We start from the raw sequence: 24,151 nt of genomic DNA, 5'->3' as shown, positions 1-24,151 counted from the left end.
GACTAGGTGGTTGGGTTATAATTTTGGATAGACCCCATTGAGAAGATAACGTTGGAGTAGACTTGAAGGAGGTGAGCTGAAACTTAAAACTTAACTGCCACCCTTGATCTTAAGGTGGTCTGAATTTTCATCGTGACTGCTTATCTGAGAGCATTTTTTGTAGGGTAGGGGTCATGGAGGCAGGAATGTGGGGATGGGACTGGATGAGGCCTCAGAGTGAGCATTCTCCATAGCAAAACTCCTTTCTTCCTCCTAACTGAAGTCCAAACCAATTTGGTAGAGGCCCAAAAAGAAACTGTGATGCAACCTCAAGGCCTCTGAGTCAGCTAATGTGCTGAGATATGTGTTAAAATGAAGAACTTTGGTTCCAGGGAAATGGTGTCTGCACCCATCATCTAGGATTTATTCAGTTCACTCAGGCTTGGGAAATCAATCTGAAAGCTTCAGTGGATCTGCTTAGGACCTTAAGAGTTAAAGCTTAAATGCAGGTGTGGAAACAAAAGTGCTGGTTGCCTCTTTTGCTTTTTTCATTCTCTTTTAGATGAGTATGTTGAATCCAATCCAGAAAAAATAATAAACTTGGCTCTTGTTGCCTAGTCGTAAGTTCTTGTAATAAAACTCCCAGCACTGGCAGATAGAGTAATGTTCTGCTCTTGTTTAAAAAAAAAAAAACAACAACCTAGTAGTATAACCAGAATTTAAAATACAAATGCTGTGCGTGGTTCAAGTAGGGAAGAGCATTTCAGAAGAGGACATGGCTCGTGTGTGTCTCAGCATCCCAGGATTTGTAAGTGAAGTGAAGTGTTTCATGGTTATCCCTTAAAGAGACTCTTGCTAAGCATTGAGATTCTTAAAGCTCAGTGCTCTGTTCCTTCCCACAGGAAGACATTTTTCATATCAGAGAATGTCAGAGAATTTGGTTTTAATTAGCAAGCAGAAGGAGAGTTCAGTGGATGCTGGGGGAAGATAATGGAACTCCTAAAAATGCTTTAATGAGTGGTTTTTAAGTGGAAGTATTAGGTGAAAAATAAAATCCTTAACTTTAAAACCTGGCCAAGAGATCATTTCGCGGGCAGTGAGGGAAGTAAAGAATTTTTGTTACGGGAATGAAGAAATCATGGCATATCCTTTCCTGTAAGTAATCAGATTGAGCTTTCATTCAAGAAGAAATGACTGAGTCCTTGCTTTGTGCCAAGCACTGTGCTAGGCCCAGGAGACTCAAAATGAACAAGGCGCTTTCTTGGCCTTCAAGGTGTTGCTCCTTGTCAAGTGAGAGCAGCAGCAGGTATGCTGATAGGGATAGTTCCTGTGAGAGAGAGGCTGGACTAGAGGTGTGTCCAAGGCATACATGGGCAGCTCCACCCTGAGGAGAGAGAGGGAGCCTGGGAGGCTTCCAGAGAAGGTGATTCCTGTGGGGAGGTTGAGGAGCAGTTCACCAGGTGAGCAAGGCAGGGAAGAAGGTCCAAGCAGGGAACAGGACATGAAAAAGGCCAGGAGTGTGAAGCAGCATAATGCATTCTAGAATGTAAAACATTCAGGATGGCTGGTCTTCCGTATGTGGAAGAAATGGTGGAAAATGGGCTGGACAGAGGCCCTCTCCAGCCTTGTGCCACCCTTTAAGATGCTTAGATTGTATCCTCCATTCTGCATCATTATGTGTTCAGAAAGATCACCCAGATGACAGTGTGGAGGAAGGATGGATGGAGACAAGATTGAGGGCTGAACGGTAGGTATGATATTCTCTGTAACAGTTTGGTTATGACAGAAAAAAAAAAAAAAAAGGCCATCTTCAAGTTGGTTCTGACTCATGGCAACCCCATGTGTGTCACAGTAGAACGTACTACACAGAGTTTTCAGTAGCTGATTTTTTTTTATTATTATTAATAGGATTTGGGTGAAGATTTACAGAGTAAATTCACTTTTCATACAGCGGTTCACATATACTTTGTCTCATGTCATTGACCAAAATTTACAATGCAGCAGCTCCCCTCCCACTTCCTCCCCATAGTTACCTCCTCCCAGTGTCCATCCCTTCATACTCTTCTGCACCCTGAGCTATCTCCCTGTGCATAAGCAGCCCTTCCTTCTTCCATGATTGTTCTCTCCAGGGCGTGTGAAAGTAGCTGATTTTTTGAGAAGTAAATCACCAGACCTTCCTTCTAAGGCATGTCTGGGGGGACTGGAACCTCTAACCTTTTGGTTAGCAGCTGAGTGCATTAACTGGTTGCTCCACTTAGGAGCTCCTTAACTTTAACAAAAGGGCCAGCAATGGCTCAGTAGTATGGCAAGGCTCCATGGATAAGGTAGAGGATAGGATTGGAATATATAGCTTTAGAAATTGTCCACCCTTGTACCAAATATAAAATCTGTGTCCCTCACTTGTTTTCATAGATTGAATTTTGTCCCCTAAAACTTTGTGTTGTAAATTCTAACCTGTATACTACCTATAGACCAGTTTGTCATACTGTGGTGGCTTACATATTACTGTGATGCTGGAAGTTATGTCATCTGTGTTTCAAATATAGGTGGGATCATGCATAATGGACAGGTTTCAGTGGAGTTTGTAGACTAAGACAAACTAAGAAGGACCTATTATTGATCTACATCTAAAAAAATTGGCCAGTGAAAACCTTATGAATATCTGTCTATATAGTGCCAGAAGATGAGCCTCTCAGTTTGAAAGGCACTCAAAATATGACCAGGGAAGAGCTGCCTCATCAAAGGAGAATCAGCCTTAATGATGTGGATGGAGTAAAGCTTTCAGAACCTTCATTTGCTGATGTAGCACAACTCAAAATGAGAAGAAATAGCTGCAAACATCCATTAATAATTAGAATGCAAAATGTACAAAGTATGAATTTAGGAAAATTAGAAGTCATCAAAAATAAAATGGAGCACATAGTGACCTGAAATGGACTGGTATTGGCCATTTTGAGTACCACAATCATCGATCTGTTATGCTGAAAATGACAAGTTGAAGTGGAACAACATCACATTCATTGTTAAAAAGAACATGTAAAGATGCTGAAGTACAGTGCTGTCAGTGACAGGATAATATCCATACTCTTACAAAGAAGACCAGTTAATACTATAATTATTCAGATTTATACACCAACATTAAAGCAAAAGATGAAGAAATTGAAGATTTTTACCAATTTCTGCAGTCAGAAGTTGATCAATCATGCACTCAGGATGCACTGATAATTACTGGTGATTATCAGTATGCAAAAGCTGGAAACAAAGAATTATTGGTAGTTGGGTAATATGGCCTTGGTGATAGAAATGCCACCAGAGATCACATGATAGAATTTTGCAAGACCAATGATTTATTCATTGCAAATATTTTTTTTTCAACAATATCAACAGTGATTATACATGTGGACCTCACCAGATAAATCACACAGGAATAAAATCGACTAATATCTGTGGAAAGAGTCAATGGAGGAGCTCAATATCATCAATCAGAACAAAGTCAAGAGCTGACTGCAGAACAATTATTCACATGCAAGTTCAAGTAGAAACTGAAGAAAATCAAAACAAGGCCACAAGATCCATAGTACAATGTTCAATATATTTTACCTCAATTTAGACAGCATCTCAAGAATAAGTTTGACATATTGAACACTAATGACTGAAGACCAGACAAGTGTGGGATGACATCAAGGACATCATACATGAAGAAAGCAAAAGGTCATTTAAAAGACAGGAAAGAAAGAAAAGAACAAAATGAATGTCAGTAGAGATTCTTGCTCTTGAACATAGAGTAGCTAACATAATGGAAGAAGTGAAAAGTGAAAGGGCTGAACAGAAGATTTCTAAGGGTGGCTTGAGAAGACAAAATAAAGTAATGTAATGAAATGTGCAGAGACCTGGAGTTAGAAAACCAAAAGGGGAAAACATGCTTGGCATTTCTGAAGCTGAAGGAATTGAAGGAAAACTTCAGGCCTTGAGTTGCAATACTGTAGGATTCTTTGGACAAAATATCGACCAACACAGGAAGCATCCAGAGAAGATGGAAGGGCGTACACAGAGTCACTGTACTAAAAAGAATTGGTTGATGTTCAACCATTTCAGGAGATAGCATATGATCAAGAACCTAAGGTATTGAAGGAAGAAATCCAAGCTACACTGAAGGCATTGGTGAATAACAGGAGTTGACAGAATATCAATTGATATATTTTAGTAAACAAATGCAATGCTGGAAGCACTCACTCATTTATGCGAAGGAATGGAAGACAACTACCTGATCAACCAACTGGAAGATACCCATATTTGTGCCCATTCCAAAGAAAGGTGTTCCAACACAATGTGAAAATTATTGAGCAATATCATTAATATCACACACAAAGAAAATTATGCTGAAGATAATTCAAAAATGGTTGTAGCAGTCCATTAACAGGAAATTGCCAGAAATTCAATCCAGATTCAGAAAAGGATGAGGAATAGGGATATCATTGCTTGATATCTTGGATCTTGGCTGAAAGCAGAGAGTTTCAGAAAGATATTTACCTTTGTTTTCCTGACTATACAAAAACACTGGACTGTGTAAATGGTTACAAGTACTGGATAAAATTGCAAAGAATAGGAATTAATTGAACTCATGTGGAACCTATGTGTAGACCAAGAGGCAGTAGTTCTAACAAAACAAGGAGATAATGCATGGTTTAAAATCAAGGTTGCATCCTTTCACCATACTTATTCAGACTGCATGCTGAGCAAAATAATCCAAGAAGTTGGACTATATGAAGAAGAATGAGTCATCAGGATTGGAGGAAGACTCATTAACAGCCTGCCATGGGCAGATGACACAACCTTGCTTGCTAAAATTGAAGAGGATTTGAAGTATTTATTGATGAAGACTGCAGACTACAGTGTTCTGTATGGATTACACCTCAACGTAAAGAAAACCATAATCCTCACAACTGGACTAGTAAGCAACATGATGGTCAATGGAAAAAAGACTGAGGTTGTCAAAGATTTCTTTTGCTTGAATCTACAATCACTACCCATGGAAGCAACAGTCAGGAAAGTCAGTGTATTACATTGGGCAAATCTGTTGCAAAAGATATCTTTAAAGTGTTATAAATAAATAAATAAATAAAGATGTCACTTTGAGGGCTAAGATGTGCCTGGCCCAACCCATAATATTTTCAATCATTTCATATGCATGTGAAAGCTAGACAATAAATAAGGAAGATCAGAGAATTGATGGCTTGGATGATGCTGGCAAAGAATATTGAATACACTGCAAACTCCCAAAAGACCAAACATATTTGTCTTAGAAAAAGTATAGTTGGAATGCTCTTTAGAAGCAAGGATGATGAAACTTGATTTCATGTACTTGGTAGGGACCAGTCCCTGGAGAAGGACATCATGCTTGGTAAAGTAGAGAGTTGGCAAAAAAGAGGAAGACTCTCAACCTGATAGACTGGCATAGTAGCTGCAATAATGGAATTAAATAAAACAACAGTTGTGAAGATGGCACAAGACCGGGCAGTATTTCATTCTGTTTTACGTAGGGTTGCTATGAGTCCGAATCTACTTGAGTGCACCTAACAAACAGCAGCAACATGCCTATAGATGTAAACCTATTTGGGAATAGGGTTTTGTTTGCTATGTTCATGAGGCCTATCGGTGTACGATGTGTCTTAAAGCCATCAGTTTTGAGATAGTAAGGAGTAAATTAGGCGCAGAAGCAAGGAAGCACAGATGAGTGAAGAGAGGTGGCACACTCGTACATGAAGATCACCAAAGAATCAAGGAACAGAAGCTGTAGAAAGACAAGGACCTTCCCCCTGCGCTGACAGAGAGGAATGATAAAATTAATAACAGACATATTACTTTGCTTTTAAGGTTTTTCTTATCCACAAAACCAAATAATAACCTGACCTGAACTGCAAAAGCCTGCCAGAAACTGCTCTACAGCAATGTAAATGTCTTATTTTGCCAGAAGAGGATAGTTGTCAAACCATTCTCTCCTAATTTAAGGAGCTCTGGTGATGTAATGCTTATACCATTCAGTTGCTACCCAAAAGGTTGGCTATTCAAACCCACCAGCCACTCTGTGGGAGAAAGATGAGATGGTCCACTTCCATAAAAAATCAGTCTTGGCAACTGAAAAGGGCCCACCTACTGTGTCTTAAAGGGTCTCTATGACTTGGAATCAGTTTATCTTTGCCATCACCTTCCTGTGTGAACCATCAGTGTTTCTCACATCCCTCTTCAGTCTGGACTCCATAGAGCAGCAAAGTGTTCCTGTTAAAACATTTGTTAGAGGTTTTAATGAACCTTCAGTGATGCCCCATCTCACTCAAACTGAATACTACAGTCATAACAGGTCCTCCCGGCTCTGTTGGGCTATCTGTGCTGTGATATCCTCAACCTTTTATCCTTAGTCCCCATCGCTCACTGTGTGACCACCACACTTCCCCCATTGCCCTTCCTTCTCCATGCCCAGCAGAGTCCTGCTTCATTCCCTTGTACTTACTGCTGTCTTGACCAGAAATTATCTTCTTCCTGACATCCTCATAGCTTGCTTTCTTGTCTCCTTCAGGTCTTTAAATTTGCAGTTAGGCTCTCTCCACCATATTATTTAATAGTATAGGACTTCTCTCTTCTTTTCCTTTATTTACCTTCATATTACCACCGTCTGTCACTTTGTTGTACTTTGGTGGCTTGCATGTTGCTGTGAGGCTGGAAGCTATGCTACCAGTGTTTCAAATACGAGCAGGGTCACCCATGGTGGGCCAGGGTTCACTGGAGCTTCTAGACTAAGAAAGCCTATGAAGAAAGGCCTGGCAATCTGTTTCTGAACATTAGCCAATGAAAACCTTATGGATCACAAAAGGACATTGTTCAACTTGCTTGCTTTGGGCATCAGGAGGCATCATTTGCTGCAGGAGGACATCATGTTTGGTGAAGAAGAGGGCCAATGAGGGCGAAAGAGACCCTTGGTGAGATGTTGTTGTTGTTGTTATGTGCCGAGTCAGCCCCGACTCATAGCGACCCCTCCTTGGGTTTCCGAGGCAGTATCACTACGGATAGTAGGATTGCCCAACCTTCCTTCCAAGGAGTGGCTGGTGGGTTTGAACCACCAGCCTTCTGGTTAGCAGTCAAGTGCTTTTAGCCACTATGCTACCAGAGCTCCTGCAACAATAGATTCAAACATGCTGGAGATTGTGAAGATGGTACAGTACCAGACAGTGTTTTCGTCTGTTGTATATAATGTCACCATGAGTTGGAACAGCTATCTTATCTATCTAATTTGTTCCTGTGTTTCTCTTACTAGACTGTCAGCTCCACAGGTGCAAGGAATTCTGTCTGTTGTGTTCTCTATCCCTAGCACCTAGAACAGTACTTGACACAGAGTAGGCATGCACTCAGTAAATGTTGTACGTTTACAGTGTAAATTAAAGAAGATGAGATAATAGCAGGATTCTGCTGTTCTAAAAACTAATGAAGTCTTGAGTCTTGTGCAATGTCCATATGAGTGGTGGTAACAGACCCACAAAAGAACACTTGTCATAACACCTAGAAACCCTGAGTCTTGTGCTGGGCACCACATTTCAGAGACCAAGCTGGCTAAGACCTAACAACTGTGGTATTTGAGGAGGAGCTAGGTGCCCTGAGTTGGGAATGTTACTTTATTAGGGTCAGTGTAATATCTTCAAACAATTAAAGGCTCATCTCTTGGAAGACAGAGGAAGGGATTTTGTGGTCTGGGAGGCACAGTTAAGACTGGTGGCTGGAAGATGAATCTTTCCAAATAGAAAGTAAGAATAGAAATCTATCTAATGAGGTCTTTCTGGAAAGTTCAGGCAGAGGCCAGCTGTGACCAGGAGTCAGAAGCCTCATATTCTGGTCTGTCCCAGTGCCGATTCTCTGACCTTGGATAGGCCATTAACCTCTCTGAGGTTTTGTCCTCTGAGTATGGAAATCATAGTAGCCTATCTTGCAGGTGCCCTAAGGATCCAATGGAAATAATATCTGAACAATACCTCCTAAAGGGCAGAGGGATGGGGGAGATCTTTGTCAGACTTGCAGCTTGGTCAGAGCTGGGAGAGCCAGCAGGCCAGAGGAGAGTGCTGACTAACCCCTCGCTGAAGCAGAAAATTTCCACTGACCTGTAGTCAGGACATTTTGCTGCTCATGGCAGCTTTGTTTCTTCTTATTGGAATGCGCCTGAGGAGCAGCAGTTAACTCTGTTTCCAAATTCCTGAGTCCTGAGTGTGTGGACCTCATTGCTGCTGGCCCAGGAGAAGATGGATTTGGGCAGGGGTGATGGTGCATGGAAGAATTAGCTGGGAGTTACCTCCTTTCAAAGCATCAGTTATAGTGTAGGGTTGCTTTGTAATTATTTGAAGATAGATTCTGAAGTTGCTCCCTATGTCTCCTCTTACTCACATTGCTCACTTTTTTGTCTCTGGAGTACATCAGGGTGATATATCTCACCTCCCACTTGGAAAAGATGCGTTGTGTGGATAGCGTATTTAAAAACCCAAGTGTTTTGTTTTATGGCTATAACGTGAATGAGAACACAAAAAGCAGATCCTCCAGAGATACTCGCCTAAATGTTAAGAACCGTGCTGGCAGTGTGATAAAGGCCTCTGGACTGTTGTGGGTTTTTTGGTGACAGGCTTAATAAAAATGACTTTTTAGTGCAAGTGCTTTCCAGTGAAAAGATGATTTGACTATAGTGCAAAAGTCAGAAATTTAGATCAACGTTGTTTGCAGGTCAGTGTTGATGAATAGCTAAGCCTCAGAGGAAATACACATAGATGGGAATGGCTATTTGGCAGGTAAATAAATGGCTCAGAAGGTTTTTCTTATGCAGATGATGTTAAAACAGAGTTTAGGCTACACATTCCCTCACCAGTTTTGCATATAACTAGCATTCGGACATTTTGAAATTGTCATTACCACGTTTGATAGCACCTTGTAGTGCCTGATATATAATGTTGTTGTTGTTATTTTCATTGCCCAACCTTCCTTCCGAGGAGTGGCTGGGGGGTTTGAACCGCCAGTCTTTTGGTTAGCAGTCAACTGCCTTAGGCACTACGCTACCAGAGCTCCTAGGTAGATAGTAGGTATGCTATAAATGGTAACCATAGCTAGTGGTCATAGTTTTCTTGTTATTAGGTGCCATTGAGTTAGCGCCAATTCATAGTGACCCTATTATGTGCAAAAGAATGAAACACTGCCCAGTCCGATGCCATCTCGCAATACTTATTATGCTTGAGCCCATCATCACAGCCTCTGTGTCAGTCTATCTCATACGGATCTTCCCCTTTTTCGCTAACCCCGTACTTTACCAAGCATAATACCCTTCTCCGGGGACCAGTCCCTTCTGATTACATGACCAAAGTACTTGAGACGAAGTCTGGCCCGTCTCACTTCTAAGGAGCATTTCTGCTGTACACTTCTTCCAAGACAGGTTTGTTTGTTCTTCTGGCAGTCTGTGGTATTTTCAGTATTCTTTATAATTTATGCCCAGTTTATTGGTGATCACTTCTGGGCTTTCAAAGTAGAAGGATCTCTTATTCTTTATTAAGGACTAAATTGTCTAGTTTTTAGCATAGAAAGCACTGTCAATTTGGGATCCAGATTGGGGATTCAAGGACATTTGGGTGGTAGGAACATTCAGAAGGAGCTCTGGTGGCACAGTGGTTAAGGGCTTGGCAGTAACTGAAGAGTCGGTGGTTTGAACCCACCAGTGCTCTACAGGAGAAAGATGTGAAAGTCTGCTTGCATAAATATTACAGCCTTGGAAACTCTTTGGGGGCAATTCTGCTCTATCCTTATAGGGTCACTATAAGTTGGAATCACCTTGACACAGTGGGTTTTTGGCTTAAGAACATTTAGTCAATCTGAAATGTAGTTGCTGTTGTTATGTGCCGTCGAGTCGAACCCGACTCATAGCGACTCCTTGGGTTTCTGAGGCAGTATCACTATGGAAGTAGATTGCTCCATCTTCCTTCCGAGGTAGAGGAGTGTTTTTTTTTTTTAAAAAAAAAATTGGAGTCCCTGGGTGGTGCAAATGGTTTAACAGACTCCTCTGTTAATTGAAAAGTTGGAAGTTGGGGTCCACCCAGAAGTACATTAAAAGAAAAAGGCCTGAGGATCTACTGAAAGATCAGTTATTGAAAATCCTTTTGGGCCCAGTTCTACTCTGACACCTGTGGGGTCACCGTGAGTTGGAGTCAGCTCAGTGGCAGCTGGTATTAACGTTTTGGATTGGATAATTTTGTGTTGTGGGTCTGTCCTATGCGTTATAGGATAGTTAGTAGAATCCATAGCCTCTACCCACCGGTAGCATTTCCTTCCCAGTTGTGACAGTCAAAAATGTCTCCAGACATTGCAAATATCCCCTAGGGGGCAAAATATGTTAAGAAGCACTGTTGTAGAGGAAGCTATGGTGCCCCAGTAGGCCTGTCCTGTAACAGTGCTTTTCAAAGTGCTTGGATTACTTAGTACCTGTTAGGACTATAGTTTTAAACTATGGCAGAACATTGGAATTGCTCAGGTAACTTTTTTAAAAATGCTGATATTTGGTTATCTAGGATACCTATTTATCTCTACCCATCTGGAGCAAAAGAAAATGAAGGAAACTAAAGACAGAAAGAAGAAAGTGGTCCACAGGACTAATAGCCCACATGAACCATGGACTCTTCTAACCTGAGACCAGAAGAACTAGATGGTACCAGGCTACCACTACTGACCATTCTGACCAGGGACACATGGAAGGTCCTGGATAGAATGGGAGAAAAATGTAGGACAAAACTCAAATTCTTAAAATATCCTAGATCTACTGGGCCCATGGAGCCTGGAAGAACCCCTGAGACTGTCATCCTAGGATACCCTTTGAATATGTCACTGAACCTACTTCTAGATGTCATTTTTTAGCCAAATGATAAATTGATATTACCTGTGAGTAATGTGTTCCTTAACCAGTCAACTGTGAGACCAAATGGTCAACATTTACCCAACAGCAAAGATGAGAAGGAGGGGAGGAGAAGCTAGATCAATGGAAACAAAACAAACAGAATGGAAAGAGTGAGAATTCTGACGAATTACGAAAATTATAACCAAAGACACGGAACAATTTGTATAAAAATTGTTCAGTAGGAACCTAATTCACTGTGTAAATTTTTATATAAAACAATGAAATGTTTTCTTAAAAATCTACTGATGCTTGAGCCCCACCCAGAGATGCTGGCTGGTCTAGGATGTGGCTTAGGCATCAGGAGATGTAGAAGCTCTTTAAGTTTTCAGCCAAGACTGAGAACCACAGCATCAGCAGGTCATGTAATCAGTTAAGTATAGTATTTCTTTACCAGCCTTTACAAAATATATATACAGGTGGTCCCCAGTTTACAGTGGGGTTCTGTTCTGATGACTTCATCATAAGTCAGTCTGAAGTAAGTTGAATATTTCTTTTTTTTAGTTTTAATTATTATTGCTTTTTATCATCAGTATCTTAATAAACTCAATCTTTATTTGTCTTTGGGGGTTAGAAATGTTACATATAAACTTAACAAGTATATTTTAATACATCTATAAGAAATATACAAATCATTAAACTTTATTCCAATGGTGAAGAAGAGTTGGACAGTGTTGACTTCTTGTCATTTGTGGTAATAACTCCACTTGTGGAAGGTTCTGGATCATCTGGATGATCCCTGGGAATGGGGATGACATTTCTAGTCAGAAAATTAGTGAGATTTGTCTGTGTGGTTCTTTCCTTTGTTTGTTTCATGGTAACATCTCACTGCTTCCCAAATTTGCCTGTTGACTTTAGCAAAGCAATCAGCATTTGGATCCATACTTTCAAGTAACTGAAGTCCCTGTTTAGTTTAGAAAATCTATACATCTGTATGGCAGTGTTTTGAACAGTAAATCATAAAATTGAACATCTGTGACTGAACATCTGAGAACAATAACATCAGCAAATTATGTGCTACAACATTATATGTAGTACATATTAATAATAATATGATTTACCAAAGAAAGAAAGAAAGAAAAATGAATAGTCTAAGTATGGTTCATGAAAATTCAAATATGTGGTAAATTAGGGACTACCTATATATGTAATTAAACAGAAAACTATGCCTAGCACAATAGTTAGGGTAAGTACTGTTTTGCATATGTGTTAAGATCAGTGTTTAAAAACACTGGATAGAAGGAAACTGTAAGCAAAATCCCTGCTCTCAACCTGTTTTTTAGTCGGGCTGTTTATAACCTTTTCAGAAAAAGACCCCTCCTTGGGTTTCTGAGGTGGTATCTCTATGGAAGTAGATTGCCCAGTCTTTCCTCTGAGGAGTCGCTGGTGGTTTGAACTGTCAGCTTTCTGGTTAGCCATCAAATGCCTTAGGCACTATGCCACCAGAGCTCCCAAGGATAAATTGTTAATGTGAAAGTTAAAGCAAGACATTTCTAGTTCTCTGACTTGGGGATTTGTGAGCCTTTTTGCCCACATTTTGAGGTTACACTCTGTCATTGATAAAAAACGCTTGTTTTATAGATGCTAGCCAATAAAGAGGACATGCATATTTTCAGCACCAACTAATTTTCTTTGTGTGTTTTTTTTATATATACCCTCATATGCTAGGTCAGCATTGGTCTAAATACATCCCACAAAAATGTGGGGCTTGCGTAAATCATCCTGAAAGTTTTATTAAGATCAGTGTAACAGCCTCTTGACTTTGTTATCTGTGGGAATTTGGGGGTCTTACAAAATAAACTGTTAAACACATTCATCTCACTGCTATGAAAATAGTGTAATCTGGTAGAAGCCTGACAGCCTCTCGCTCAGGATAACACAAACTGAAGGGACTCTTTATGCATCACCATTGAGGTGACCGTTGATAGATGTTGCACCTGTAGAGGGCCTAGAAGTCAAGTTTGGATTCTAGCAGGATTTTGGAATCCCTTACCCTGATCCTGAAACGTTTCCAAGCCTGTGAGGACACTCACCAAACCTTCCCACTTGACTAGAAACACATTACTTGAAATGTAGTCCTTTAATTTAGAGATCTAGAAAGCGGCCATGATTAATCTTATGATTACTCACGGTGCACTCCGTAGTCTCTTGTCACAATATTCTTTAAAAATTCAGAGGGACTGTAAATGGAACAACCAGAATGGAAATGATGAGAATGTTCACAAATTGTGACGAACGTAACCAATGTCACTGAACAACTTGTGTAGAAATTGTTCAGTAGGAACCTAAATTGCTGTGTAATGTAAACCTTCACTGAAAATGTGATAAAATATTATGTACATAAAAAAAATTCAAAGGGACATCTTGTGTCATTGATAGCTTTGCCACTACCTGGAAGAACTAGGCTTGGAAATACTTCTGGAGTCAGCTGCTAAAAAAAAGATGCTAACCTGTATAACAAAGGAAAGAAGACTGTTGGATAAATATCCATTGGTTGTTTGATAAGTACTTTCTCTATAATTATCATTCAGCTCTGGGTCACTGCACAGCACTGAATATACAATTCTGTTTCTTCTAGGTGTCTGAGGGTTCGGTGGTCTACTTTCCATTGGGAAACTTCTCCTTGTCAGCAGAAACAGAAGAAAGGAGCTTCCCCCATGGAAATGAACATCTGTTGAACTGGGCCCAGAATGAGTATGGAGCAGTTACTTCATTCACTGAACTCAAGATAGCAAGAAACATTTATATTAAAGTGGGGGAAGGTAAGTTTTATGTGGTTTCAGTTAATGGCTGATTTATGACAGTCAATTGTTTTCTTTTCTGAGACCAGGTGGTTAGGGTAAGGAATCAGAGAATTACAGAATGTTGGAGCTGGCAGGGACCTGAAGGATCGTTTGGACTTGTCCTCCCCTCCCCACCCGATGTCTTGCATCCTCTCCTCCCTTCCTCATCCTCTCCTTCCCATTTCCTCCTAAGGAAAGAGGCCTGGTAATGGCAAGTGAGAAATGGGGAGTAACGTGATTGAGAAGAGTCCCTGGATCATGCAAACAGTTAAGCACTCAACTACTAGTCGAAAGGTTGGCTGTTCAAACCCACCTAGACACACGTTGGAAGACAGGCCTGACAAGTCTGTTTCTGAAAGGTCACAGCCTTGAAAACTATGGTGGATGGAGTTGTTTCAGTGAAGGTTCTGCTCTCCTGCTTGCCATGAGTCAGAATCAACTCAGTAGCAACTAACAACAAGAACATAGTTGAGAGATGAGTTTTTTGCCATGCAGGCAAAAGTCAGAAGGGAGTGGAGGACAAAAAGCTGAGAGTGTGGGAAGATGATAAAGGAATGAAGGAGGACTTGGCAGGATGGATCAATAACTAGGGCTATCTCTTACCCATTTCTCTGCAAGCGTTTGGAGCCAATGTCGGTTTATTGTCTTAACACATCAGTTACATTTTGGATATACTCACATCTGTTGAGTGGATCCCAATTCATAGCAACCCTTCCTTGGGTTGCCAAAGCAGTATCTCTACGGAAAAAGATTGCCCAACCTTCCTTCCAAGGAGTGGCTGGTGGGTTTGAACTGCCAGCCTTCTGGTTAGCAGTCAAATGCCTTAGGTATTATGCCACCATTGTGGAGGAGAATTGTTTCTGTATTTAATAGTAATGCCTATTCCAAGGACAAATTATTGGAGAAAGAAACTGTGTGGCCTTGCTAAGCGATCACCCATTTTAATTTCTTTTGCCTTACAGAGGAATATAAATATCTGGTGCCTCTTTTGGAAGCCTATTATTTACTTAATAACTTTTTTCATCATTATTTTTAGTTGCATATTTTTGGAGCTCCCATACTGTACTATGAAATAATAACTCTTGTGAATGGGTTCTTGTTTGTCAGGTGATTGTGTGAAAAATGCATTTCAGATCTTCAGTGTTTGAGTGTCCAGCTGCTTTCTGTTGAATTCTAAAGCAGTTGTCACTGACCCCACAGTATAGCCGGCACAGTGCATTACAGAGTGATTGTTTCTAACCTTTCCTGGGATCTGGCTGCTGTAAAGTATCCATGAGACAGACGCAAGAAAAGTGGACACTGGCACTACCATGTGTGCTACATGCAGAGGCCATGTCACATGTTGTCACATGTACCCCACTGAACCCCATCTCTAATCCAAAGAGGAAGACATAATTTTTGCCATTTTACAGAGCAGTCAATGGAGGTTAAGCAAACTCACTCAAATCCACATTACTAGTAGGTAGCAAAAGGAGCTCTGGTGGTATAGTGGTTAAGGCATTTGGCTATTAACCAAAGGGTTGCTTGTTCAAACCCACCAGCTGCTCCATGGAATAAAGATGAAGCAGTCTGCTTCCGTAAAGATTTACAGCTTTGGAAACCCAATGTGGGTTGCTATGAGTCAGACATGACTCTACGGCAATGAGTTTGGTTTTGGTTTGACTAGTAGCAAAGCTAGGACTTAAACCTTGGTTTCCTAATTCTTGAATCTAATACTTATTGCCTAGTGCTTGTATTTTAAGCCTAAGCCAAAGAAGCATAACCTGAAAATGAAGGTGGGCCACCTGGATGGAAAGGCTGGTTTAGATTGGGTAGATAGAAGATGTTTTAGATGAAAGTTGTGTTCAAGAAGTATAAGTTTGTTACTTAGTACTCCCTAGCACTCAGACAGCTAAAAATAGATGTCAGATTGCATGGAGGCAAAATAAAGAAATTCTGTTTAATAAAAGTCATAAACCTTGACCCATAGTCTGCATGTCTGAAAAAGAATTCTAATAGCCAGGGGCAGATTACCCAATAAGCAAGGTGAGCACATGGTTAGGGGATGAACAAAACAGGGGCACCAGCTGCCCAAAGCAAAGCCATAGATGCCAAGCAGACAGGACACATGGAAAAGTGTGGACTACAGTGGAAGAGAATTGGCTAGGCGCTACATGAAATTTCATACCAGTTCCAGTGCATAAGAATATGCTGACTGGAAATAAAGTTCATGCAAGGTCACGGGGGTGCCCACATGTAAGGTTGTTTAAATTATGAGGTCTTGTCTTAAGCTAGGTTCTCTGAAGAAGCAAAACCATTGACGTGTATATATAAATTGAGCTGGGAGAGAGGGAGTGAGAGAGAGAGAGAGAGATTGAAATTGATTGTTTATGTCAAGGAAATGGCTCACATAGTTGTAGAGGCTGGCAAGTCCTAAGTCTGTGGGTCAGATGTCAGGCTAGAGCCTTCTCCTGACTCTCATAGCTGCAGAAGGAACTAGAGGCCCATGAACCCAAAATTGGCAGATCAGATTATCAGGCTGCTCACTCATCATCTTCAGAGGCCAATAAGTCCTAAGATTGGCAAGCAGTATGGCAGGCTGCTGGCTTAAGTCCAAAAAAGTGGAGGTCAGATGATGATGCAGGATCCATATTGAGCAAAAAGCTAGCAAGACATCTACATATATTTGATGCAGGCCACACCCCTGAGGAAACTTCCTTCCAATTGATCGGCTGCTCATAGCAGATCTCATCATGGAGGTGATTACATTATATCAGATCTCATCATAAAGGGTGGCTACATTATAACTGCCAAATCAGACAGTCATGGCCCAGACGAGATGACACACAACCATAACAACCCCCTACCACTTTAACACCTTTGTTGATACTGTCTCCTCCTGTGTAATTGACATATCTTATCTTGGTGGATCTCTTGGGGACTATTTCTTTCTAATATTGTTTCTTTCTATCTAATAAACAAAAGGTGAGTGGGCTTTCACGTCTAATTCGTGCCACCCAATATGCAGTTCGATTCAACATGAGCAGTTAGTTACTGGGCAGGAACGGATTAGATTAATAGATGACAGGTGATGTTGTTTATCACCATGGACTACATTCCATTGAGCTAGCCTAGGCTGTTTCTTTTTTTCCATGTTTCCAGGAGTACCAGGCCATCAGCCTCCTCTTGCTCTAACCTAGTGGTTCTCAAAGTACATTCCCTTCTCTAGCAGCAGCAGCATCACCTGGAAACTTACTAGAAATGCCAATTCTTAGCCCACCCCAGACTGAGTTAGAAATTCTGGCAGTGGAGCCCAGTAGTCATGGTTTAACAAGCCCTCCAGGTGATTCTGATGTTTGATGTTCACTAAAGTTTGTGATCCATGCTCTACCCTCTATACCTAGAGTAGAAGAATTGAAGAGACGTGAGTTCTTATCGTACCTAGGCTTGCTAACTATGAGACTATAAGAAACACTCTTACTTAGCACCAGAGCCTCGGTTTCCACAGCTGGGAAATCAGGAATTTTCTTACTTTCAGAGTATATCATTCTGAGTCTCAAAGTCATTTGTCAGTCCTTTCCTAAAATACAAATAAGCTTGTGATTTTCTTTTCTCCAGACTTGCCAGGTTTCTACCCGGGGATTTCCCTTTGTGGTTTCCTTTCTGCTTGGCACTTGGTGTAAGTTTTGATGCCAGACATTTGGGGGAAGGGGGAACCACACACAACAGAAAATGATCAGCTTATTCAGCTTGGTGACAATGGCATCTGGAACTTGAGCCCTTAATAACAGCACTTTTTGAACAATGAAACCTTTCTTAATGGGTTATGAGGGTCACAAGCTGGATGTTTTTTTTTTTTTTTTGCTGTTGTTGTTATTTGTATTAAATGTTGCATCATGGTTTGTTGATTCCAGAACCCTATACCTAAACCTGTACCTAAACTACAGGCCAGCCACACCTATGCACTGGAGATACGAGAGAGAGTTTCAGGAGGGTCCTAGTATCTTGAGATCCAGACCGGCTGTCGTTGGTTTACAAGCTCCTCCCAATCTTGGTTTACTTTCAGACCTGCCGTCCTAATATCATTTTCCGTCCTGTGATCTGGGGGAGGCATCCGCAGGCTGCAGCTGCAGGGTGTGCATACCTCATCTGCTCATCTGGCAAAGCCTTTAGCAGATGTGGAAGGGAGGCTGCTCCAGCAAGCAGCCTGAGCTGGCAGAGTCCTGGGCTCTTCTCTCTCGGGGGGTCTTTAGAGAAGAATCCAGAGTGCAGAGCCAATGCTCTCTTGCAGTGACCCTACAAGCAGGGACCTTGTGAGCTACTCCGGTCCCCTCTGTGCTGGGGGTGCCATGGTGCTCAGATATGGCAGTGAATGCTGTGGCTTTCAGCACAAGGCATGTTGGCACATGTTGCAGGAGCAGTTTCAACCCACTCTTTGGATCTTCTGGGCTGATACCTTACTCACAAGTGAGACTTCATATGAATTTGAACCCTGGCATTCTGTCCATTATATGAATAAAGCAGAAGTGTTTCATTAAAATGCCAGGGCTCTGATGAATTACACTTTTTGAAAAAAGTTTGCTATACCTAGAACTTCCTTGACACTTGTCCCAGCTGTCACACTGCGAGCAGTTTCTTTCAAGTTCTGTTTAAACACTTAAGGCACTGGTTGAAAATCCCATCAACCACAGTGCTGTGGAAATGGCATGTGCTGGTGCGGGTGGGGGGGCGGTGTCTTCAGACTCAGCACTTGCATCACTTTCTGGGTGGAGGTGGTGAGCAGCCCTCAGCACAGTGAGATGATGTTTGTGAAAGTAGTTTGCAGACTATAAAAGGCCATGTAAACATTAGCTGTCTATGTCAAGATTGTAGAAAAGAGTGGAATTCTGCCCTGTTTTTCCCAAACTCCTACCTTCAATAAAAATGATAAAAATGATGTGAAGAATAAACATCTGGGAATGATTAATTGCACATGCAAGCCAGAGAATTAATTAGGTGGCTGGTTCTCCTATTAGAGTAGCAAATACCCAAGGAGGAGCACATTTGGGGGTAGGAGAGATAACAGACTCAGTTTTGAGTACGCTGACCATGAAATACCTATAGGATTTTTAGGTGGGAGATGCTTGGTAGACAGATGACAGTACAGTTCTGGAGCTCAGAAAAGGAGTGCTGGTACAGGTACAAATTGAAGTTATGAGAGTGGTTGATAGCATATATAAAGATATGACACAAAAGAGAATTGAGGAAAGAGCCAAGATTGTTAGCCTTGTTTTGCATCATGATCAACTATGGACTTTAAAAAAAAGAAAGCTGGCTAGCTCCACTCAGACTTTCTGTGAATTCTGCTTCTAAAGACCAATTTTATGGTTCTTAAAACTGCTCTAATTAGTGACTATGGGTATTAGAGTGAAGCCTGTTGTTCTTAGGTGCCATGGAATCAGTTATGACTCAGCAACCTCATGTGACAGACTAGAACTGCCCCCAAAGGGTTTTCTTGGCTATAATCTTCCCAGGAGCAGATTGCTGGGGCTTTCTCCTGTGGAGCCATGAGTGGGTTCAAACTGCCAACCTTTCAGTTAGTAGCTGAATGCTTAACAGTTGTGCTACTAGGGCTCCTTTCTACCTAGACTTTCTGAATCATACTCTTGGGGCTGGGATCCAACCAGGTGCATTCTAATATGCACCAATAATTGAGAACCATTGGTTTTTTAAAGATTGAGTAGAAGAGGAGAAGCCAGTGAAAGAGACTGAAAGGTGAGTCAGAGGAGATGGATAAAAACAAATACATATCATGGAAAACAAAAAAGGAGATAATCTAGACCAAAAAAGGCCACTCGTGTTGGTCACTGGTGATGATATATCAGTGGGTGGCATAAGCATTTTACAGTTGGCTATTAACCTACAGGTTGACAGTTCAAACCAACTCAGTGGTGCCATGGAAGAAAGGCCTGGCAATCTGCTTGTGTAAAGATTACAGCCAGTACAACCCTATGAAGTAGTTCTATTCTGTGACAGATGGGGTGTAATTTAAGTCAAAATTGACTCAACGGCAATCGGTTTAGTTTGATTTTGACGACCACAATGGGAGGCATTTCAGGGCATTGTTTGAGGTGCTCATAGACTAAGACCCCTCCTTTGGGCTGTGTCTCCTGGGTCCTGCACTTGCTCAGTTTCACCACCCCCTCCACTTTCCTTAGAGTCTGGTGACCATGTGGTTTGACACATTGCCTTATCTCCTTTACTTTCAGATCAAGTTTTCCCTTCCACGTGCAACATAGGGAAAAATTTTCTCTCTCTCAATTACCTTGCTGAGTACCTTCAGCCCAAGGCAGCAGAAGGGTGTGTGATGTACAGCCAGCCCCGGGATAAGGAAGTACACATCATCGAGTTAATCACCCCCAACTCTAACCCCTACAGGTAATGTAAGTGTAAATGTGTGCACATGTGGGGTCTCTCCTGAACTGAGAACAGATGAAAATGAAGATCTTTCCTGACTTGAGGACAGGGCTTCAAACCAGTTCTTCCCAGTTCAGTCATGGCTGATGAAGCGAAACTGAAACAGACCTGAATTTGGAATGATAACTTGAATGGGAAAAATTATGGGTAGATGCCCTGCTAGAACTTAATCTCCCTCTTAGAAAACAAAGGTAGCATGCATGTGGCATAGCAACCAAATGTCTTGACCAGCAGATTCCGAAACAGCGATGCCCCACTTGAAGATGCCAGCTGACCGTTGAATGTGTGTTGCTCTCCCCAGTCCTGGTAATAATCCAATCTCCTGCATCAGGCTCCTGAAAGGGCTGTGCCTCTTCCAAGTCTCCCATTCCAGGGCTTTGACTTATAATTTTTCCCATTCTGGTTATTGTTCTGCTTTACCAAAATTTTAAAATTCAAGTCTGTTCTGATTTCACTGCATTGGTCATGACTGAGCAGTTCAAACCAGTTCCAGGTCCTCCTGGAGTAGGGACCATGCAGTGCTCCATATGTGGGAGGAGGGAGCCATTGATGCTTAGGGTGTGGCTCACAAAAGCTTTGAAAAAGGTATTAACAGCACTAGTGGTGCATTTTATTTTCTGCGTCTGTCTCTGTTGTGGTTATTTGGTGCTGTCAAGTCATCTCTGACTCATAGTGACCCTGTGTACAACAGAACAAAACACTGCCTGGTCCTGTGCCAGCCTCACACTCCTTGCTTTACCTGAGCCCATCATTATAGCCACATTGTCAATCCGTCTCATTGAGGGCCTTCAGCTTTTCCGTTGACCCTCCACTTTACCAAGCATGAAACCCTTCTCCAGGGAATGGTCGCTTTTGACAGCGTGACCGAAATAGCTGAGACAAAGTCTGGCCATTCTTGCTTCCAAGGAACATTCTGGCTGCTCTTCATCCCAGGACAGATTTGTTAGTTCCTGTGGCAGTCCATGGTACTTTCAATATTCTTCAACAATGCCACAGCTCAAAAGCATCAACTCTTCTTCGGTCTTCCTTATTCATTGCCCAGCTTTCACATACATGCATATGAGGCGATTGAAAATACTATGGCTTGGGTTAGGGGCACTCTATTTATTTATTTATTTATTTTTGTTATCCTTTCCTTGTTTAATCCATCTCTGTGCCTCCAAATAGAGCCCCACCCAAACTAGTTCAGTCAGAGTTTATCTTATTTTTTTTTTAAGACTATGAGAGAAAAAAATATGGTTTAGTCTTTCTGCTAATCCATCCCATGATTTTTAACTTAACCTGGCAGGAAATTATTTCTTTTTTTTTTTTGATTTGGGTGAAGATTTACAGAGCAAATTCACTTTCCATACAGCAGTTCACATACACTTTGTCTCATGTCATTGACCACAGTTTACCACAATGCAACAGCTCCCCTCCCACTTCCTCCCCATAGCCACCACTTCCCAGTGTCCATCCCTCCATACTCTCCTGCCCCCTGAGCTGTCTCCCTGTGCATAAGCAGCCCTTCCTTCTCCCATAATTGTTCTCTCCAGGGCATGTGTCTACTTGAGGTAAATGTTTAACTCACGTGGGGTTAGGCGCACTTTAATCTTCAAAGGGACAGCCTTGCTCTTTAGCATTTTAAAGAGGTCTTTTGTAGCAGATTTACCAAGTGCAATACATAGTCTGGTATATCTTGACTGCTGCTTTTATTGGTGTTGATTGTGAAATCAAGCAATATGAAATCTTTGCCAACTTCAGTCTTTTCTCCATTTATTATGATGCTGTTTATTGGTCCAGTTGTGAGGATTTTCATTTTCTTTATGTTGAGATGTAATCTATACTTTAATCTTCATCAGTAAGTGCCTCAAGTGCATCTGACTCTAGATCTCTCATATTCCAGTTGAGTTCCTAAAAGCTGTTCTGGACCTCTCATTACTAATTACAGCATACAACTTCTCTTAGTCCATCATTACCAGTTAGCCCTGATAAGAAAATTACGAAATGGGGTCTTATTAACATAATTATCATTTTAATAACATTCTGTTTTTAATAAAGATCTGTCTGTAGTGTCCTCAAAGCATTTTTTGTACTCAGAATTGTTTGCTTTAAAGCTGTGTCTGTGTGTGTGTTGGGATGGCCATTTGTGGTGATACACTAAAGAATTATTAAATGAAATAACTTGTATTCTTGTTCCCTGCTCCCTGTCCTCATCTTCCTGCCCCTGGGCTGGAATTTGACCTTCCTATGATGGAGCTCTGGTAGCGTAGTACCTAAGGCACTTGACTGCTAACCAGAAGGCTGGCGGTTCACACCCAGCAGTCACTCCTTGGAAGGAAAGTTGGGCAATCTACTTCCATAGTGATACCGTCTCAGAAACCCAAGGAGGGGTTGCTATGAGTCGGGGCCAACTTGATGGCATATAACAACAACAATAACAACTCAATAATGATTAGGGAGTTGAAAACTGAGAGAAAATAGGCCCTGCTCTTATTTTAGTCTGCGGTTTATGTGGACTACTGACTTAAATTTATGTTGTAGAATGATTTTTTTAAAAAAATTTATTTTGTTGTTCTTGTTGATAGTATATATAGCAAAACATATACCAGTTCAACCATTTCTACCTGTGTAGTTCCATGGCATAGGTTATTTTCTTTGAGTTGTGCAGCCATTCTCACCTTCCTTTTCTAAATTGTTCCTCCCCTGTTAAGATAAACTCACTAACCCCTCAGGTTCCTGTCTAATCTCTTGAGTTGCTATTGTCCCTTTGATTTCTATAGATAGTTCTTAAAAGAGCATAATGCTCAAGCCAGATATTTTTTACTAGTTAAGCTAAGCTATTGTTTACTTTTAAGATGACATCAGGACTATTTTTGGTTTAAGGTTTACAGATTATCTCAGGGCAGTAGTTTCAGGGGTTCATCCAACCCCCTTGGATCCAGAAAGTCTGGAGTCCATGAGAATTTGAAATTATGTTCTGCATTTTCTTCCTCTTGATCATGATTCTTGCATAAAATCTTTAATCAAAATTTTCTGTAACGGTTGCTGGGCACCATCCAGTTCTTCCTGTCTCATGGCAAAGAGGGTAGTTGCACATGGAGGTAATTAGTCACACGTTCCATATCTTCCTCCGATTCCTGACTCTCCTTCCTCTGTTGCTCCAGTGCTCGTGCCTTGGCTTGCTTCTTGCAAGCTTTTAAGACCATAGACACTAGGCCACAGACTAGGAGGTAGAACAGAAACAATAAAAATGCTATTAGGCCAGAAAACTGGGATGTCTCATGAAACTGTGGCCCTAAACCTCCAAACCAAGGAACCAAATCCTGTGAGGTTTTTGGTTGTACATATGAAGCCTCAGAAGGAGTGGCCAGGGACCTCAGGAATAGCAGGATATCCAGGTAAATGGGCAGGGGGCACAGCTAGGTCCCAAGCCCCCTAGAGCCAGGAAAGGGAGGGAGCAGGAGTGTCCGGAGATCACAAAGTGGCAGGTTCCAGGTAGGAATTAGGTAAGGGGAGGGCGCAGAGGTTTCTAACAGCTAAGGGAGACAAACTTGTCTGTCAGTTTGTCATCCTGTGTGGCTTGTATGTTGCTGTGAGGCTTGAGGCTATGCCACTGGTGTTTCAGACACCAGCAAAGTTTCACATGATGCACAGGTTTCAATGCAGCTTACACACTAAGACTAGGAAGAAGGAGGAGGCCATACACTTCTCAAAAATTGACCAAGGAAAACCTTATGAATAGTGGAGAAACACTGTCTGATTCATTACTGGACAACTTTATGAATAGCTTGGAAACATTGTCTGACACAGTTCAGGAAGATGAGCCTCTTGGGTCAGAAGGCACTCAAAATAGGACTGGGAAAGAGCTGCCTCATTAGAGTAGAACCAACCATAATGATATGGATAAAGTAAGTCTTTCAGGACCTCCATGTGCTGACATGGATGACTCAAATTGAGGAGAAACAGCTACAAATATCCATTAATAATCAGAATATGGAATATATGAAGTATG

The 24,151-nt window shown here is 41.4% G+C and overlaps 1 protein-coding gene across 1 annotated transcript in view; it reads left to right on the top strand.

Annotated features, from left to right (window-relative positions):
* Positions 1–24,151, top strand: part of TGFBR3 (transforming growth factor beta receptor 3) — a 190,835-nt gene that overhangs the window by 107,792 nt on the left and 58,892 nt on the right. The window contains exons 5-6 of the mRNA XM_042780300.1: positions 13,518–13,701; positions 19,950–20,118. Coding sequence (XP_042636234.1) covers positions 13,518–13,701; positions 19,950–20,118 — 353 coding nt within the window. The remainder of the gene's footprint in view (positions 1–13,517; positions 13,702–19,949; positions 20,119–24,151) is intronic.

This window comes from Orycteropus afer, unplaced genomic scaffold (genome assembly GCF_000298275.1).
Source record: "Orycteropus afer afer isolate SDZICR_OR568_19922 unplaced genomic scaffold, OryAfe1.0 scaffold00033, whole genome shotgun sequence".
Lineage (NCBI taxonomy): Eukaryota > Metazoa > Chordata > Mammalia > Tubulidentata > Orycteropodidae > Orycteropus > Orycteropus afer.
The sequence above is the reverse complement of the archived record's forward strand: the minus strand, read 5'-3'. Positions and strand labels throughout refer to the sequence as shown.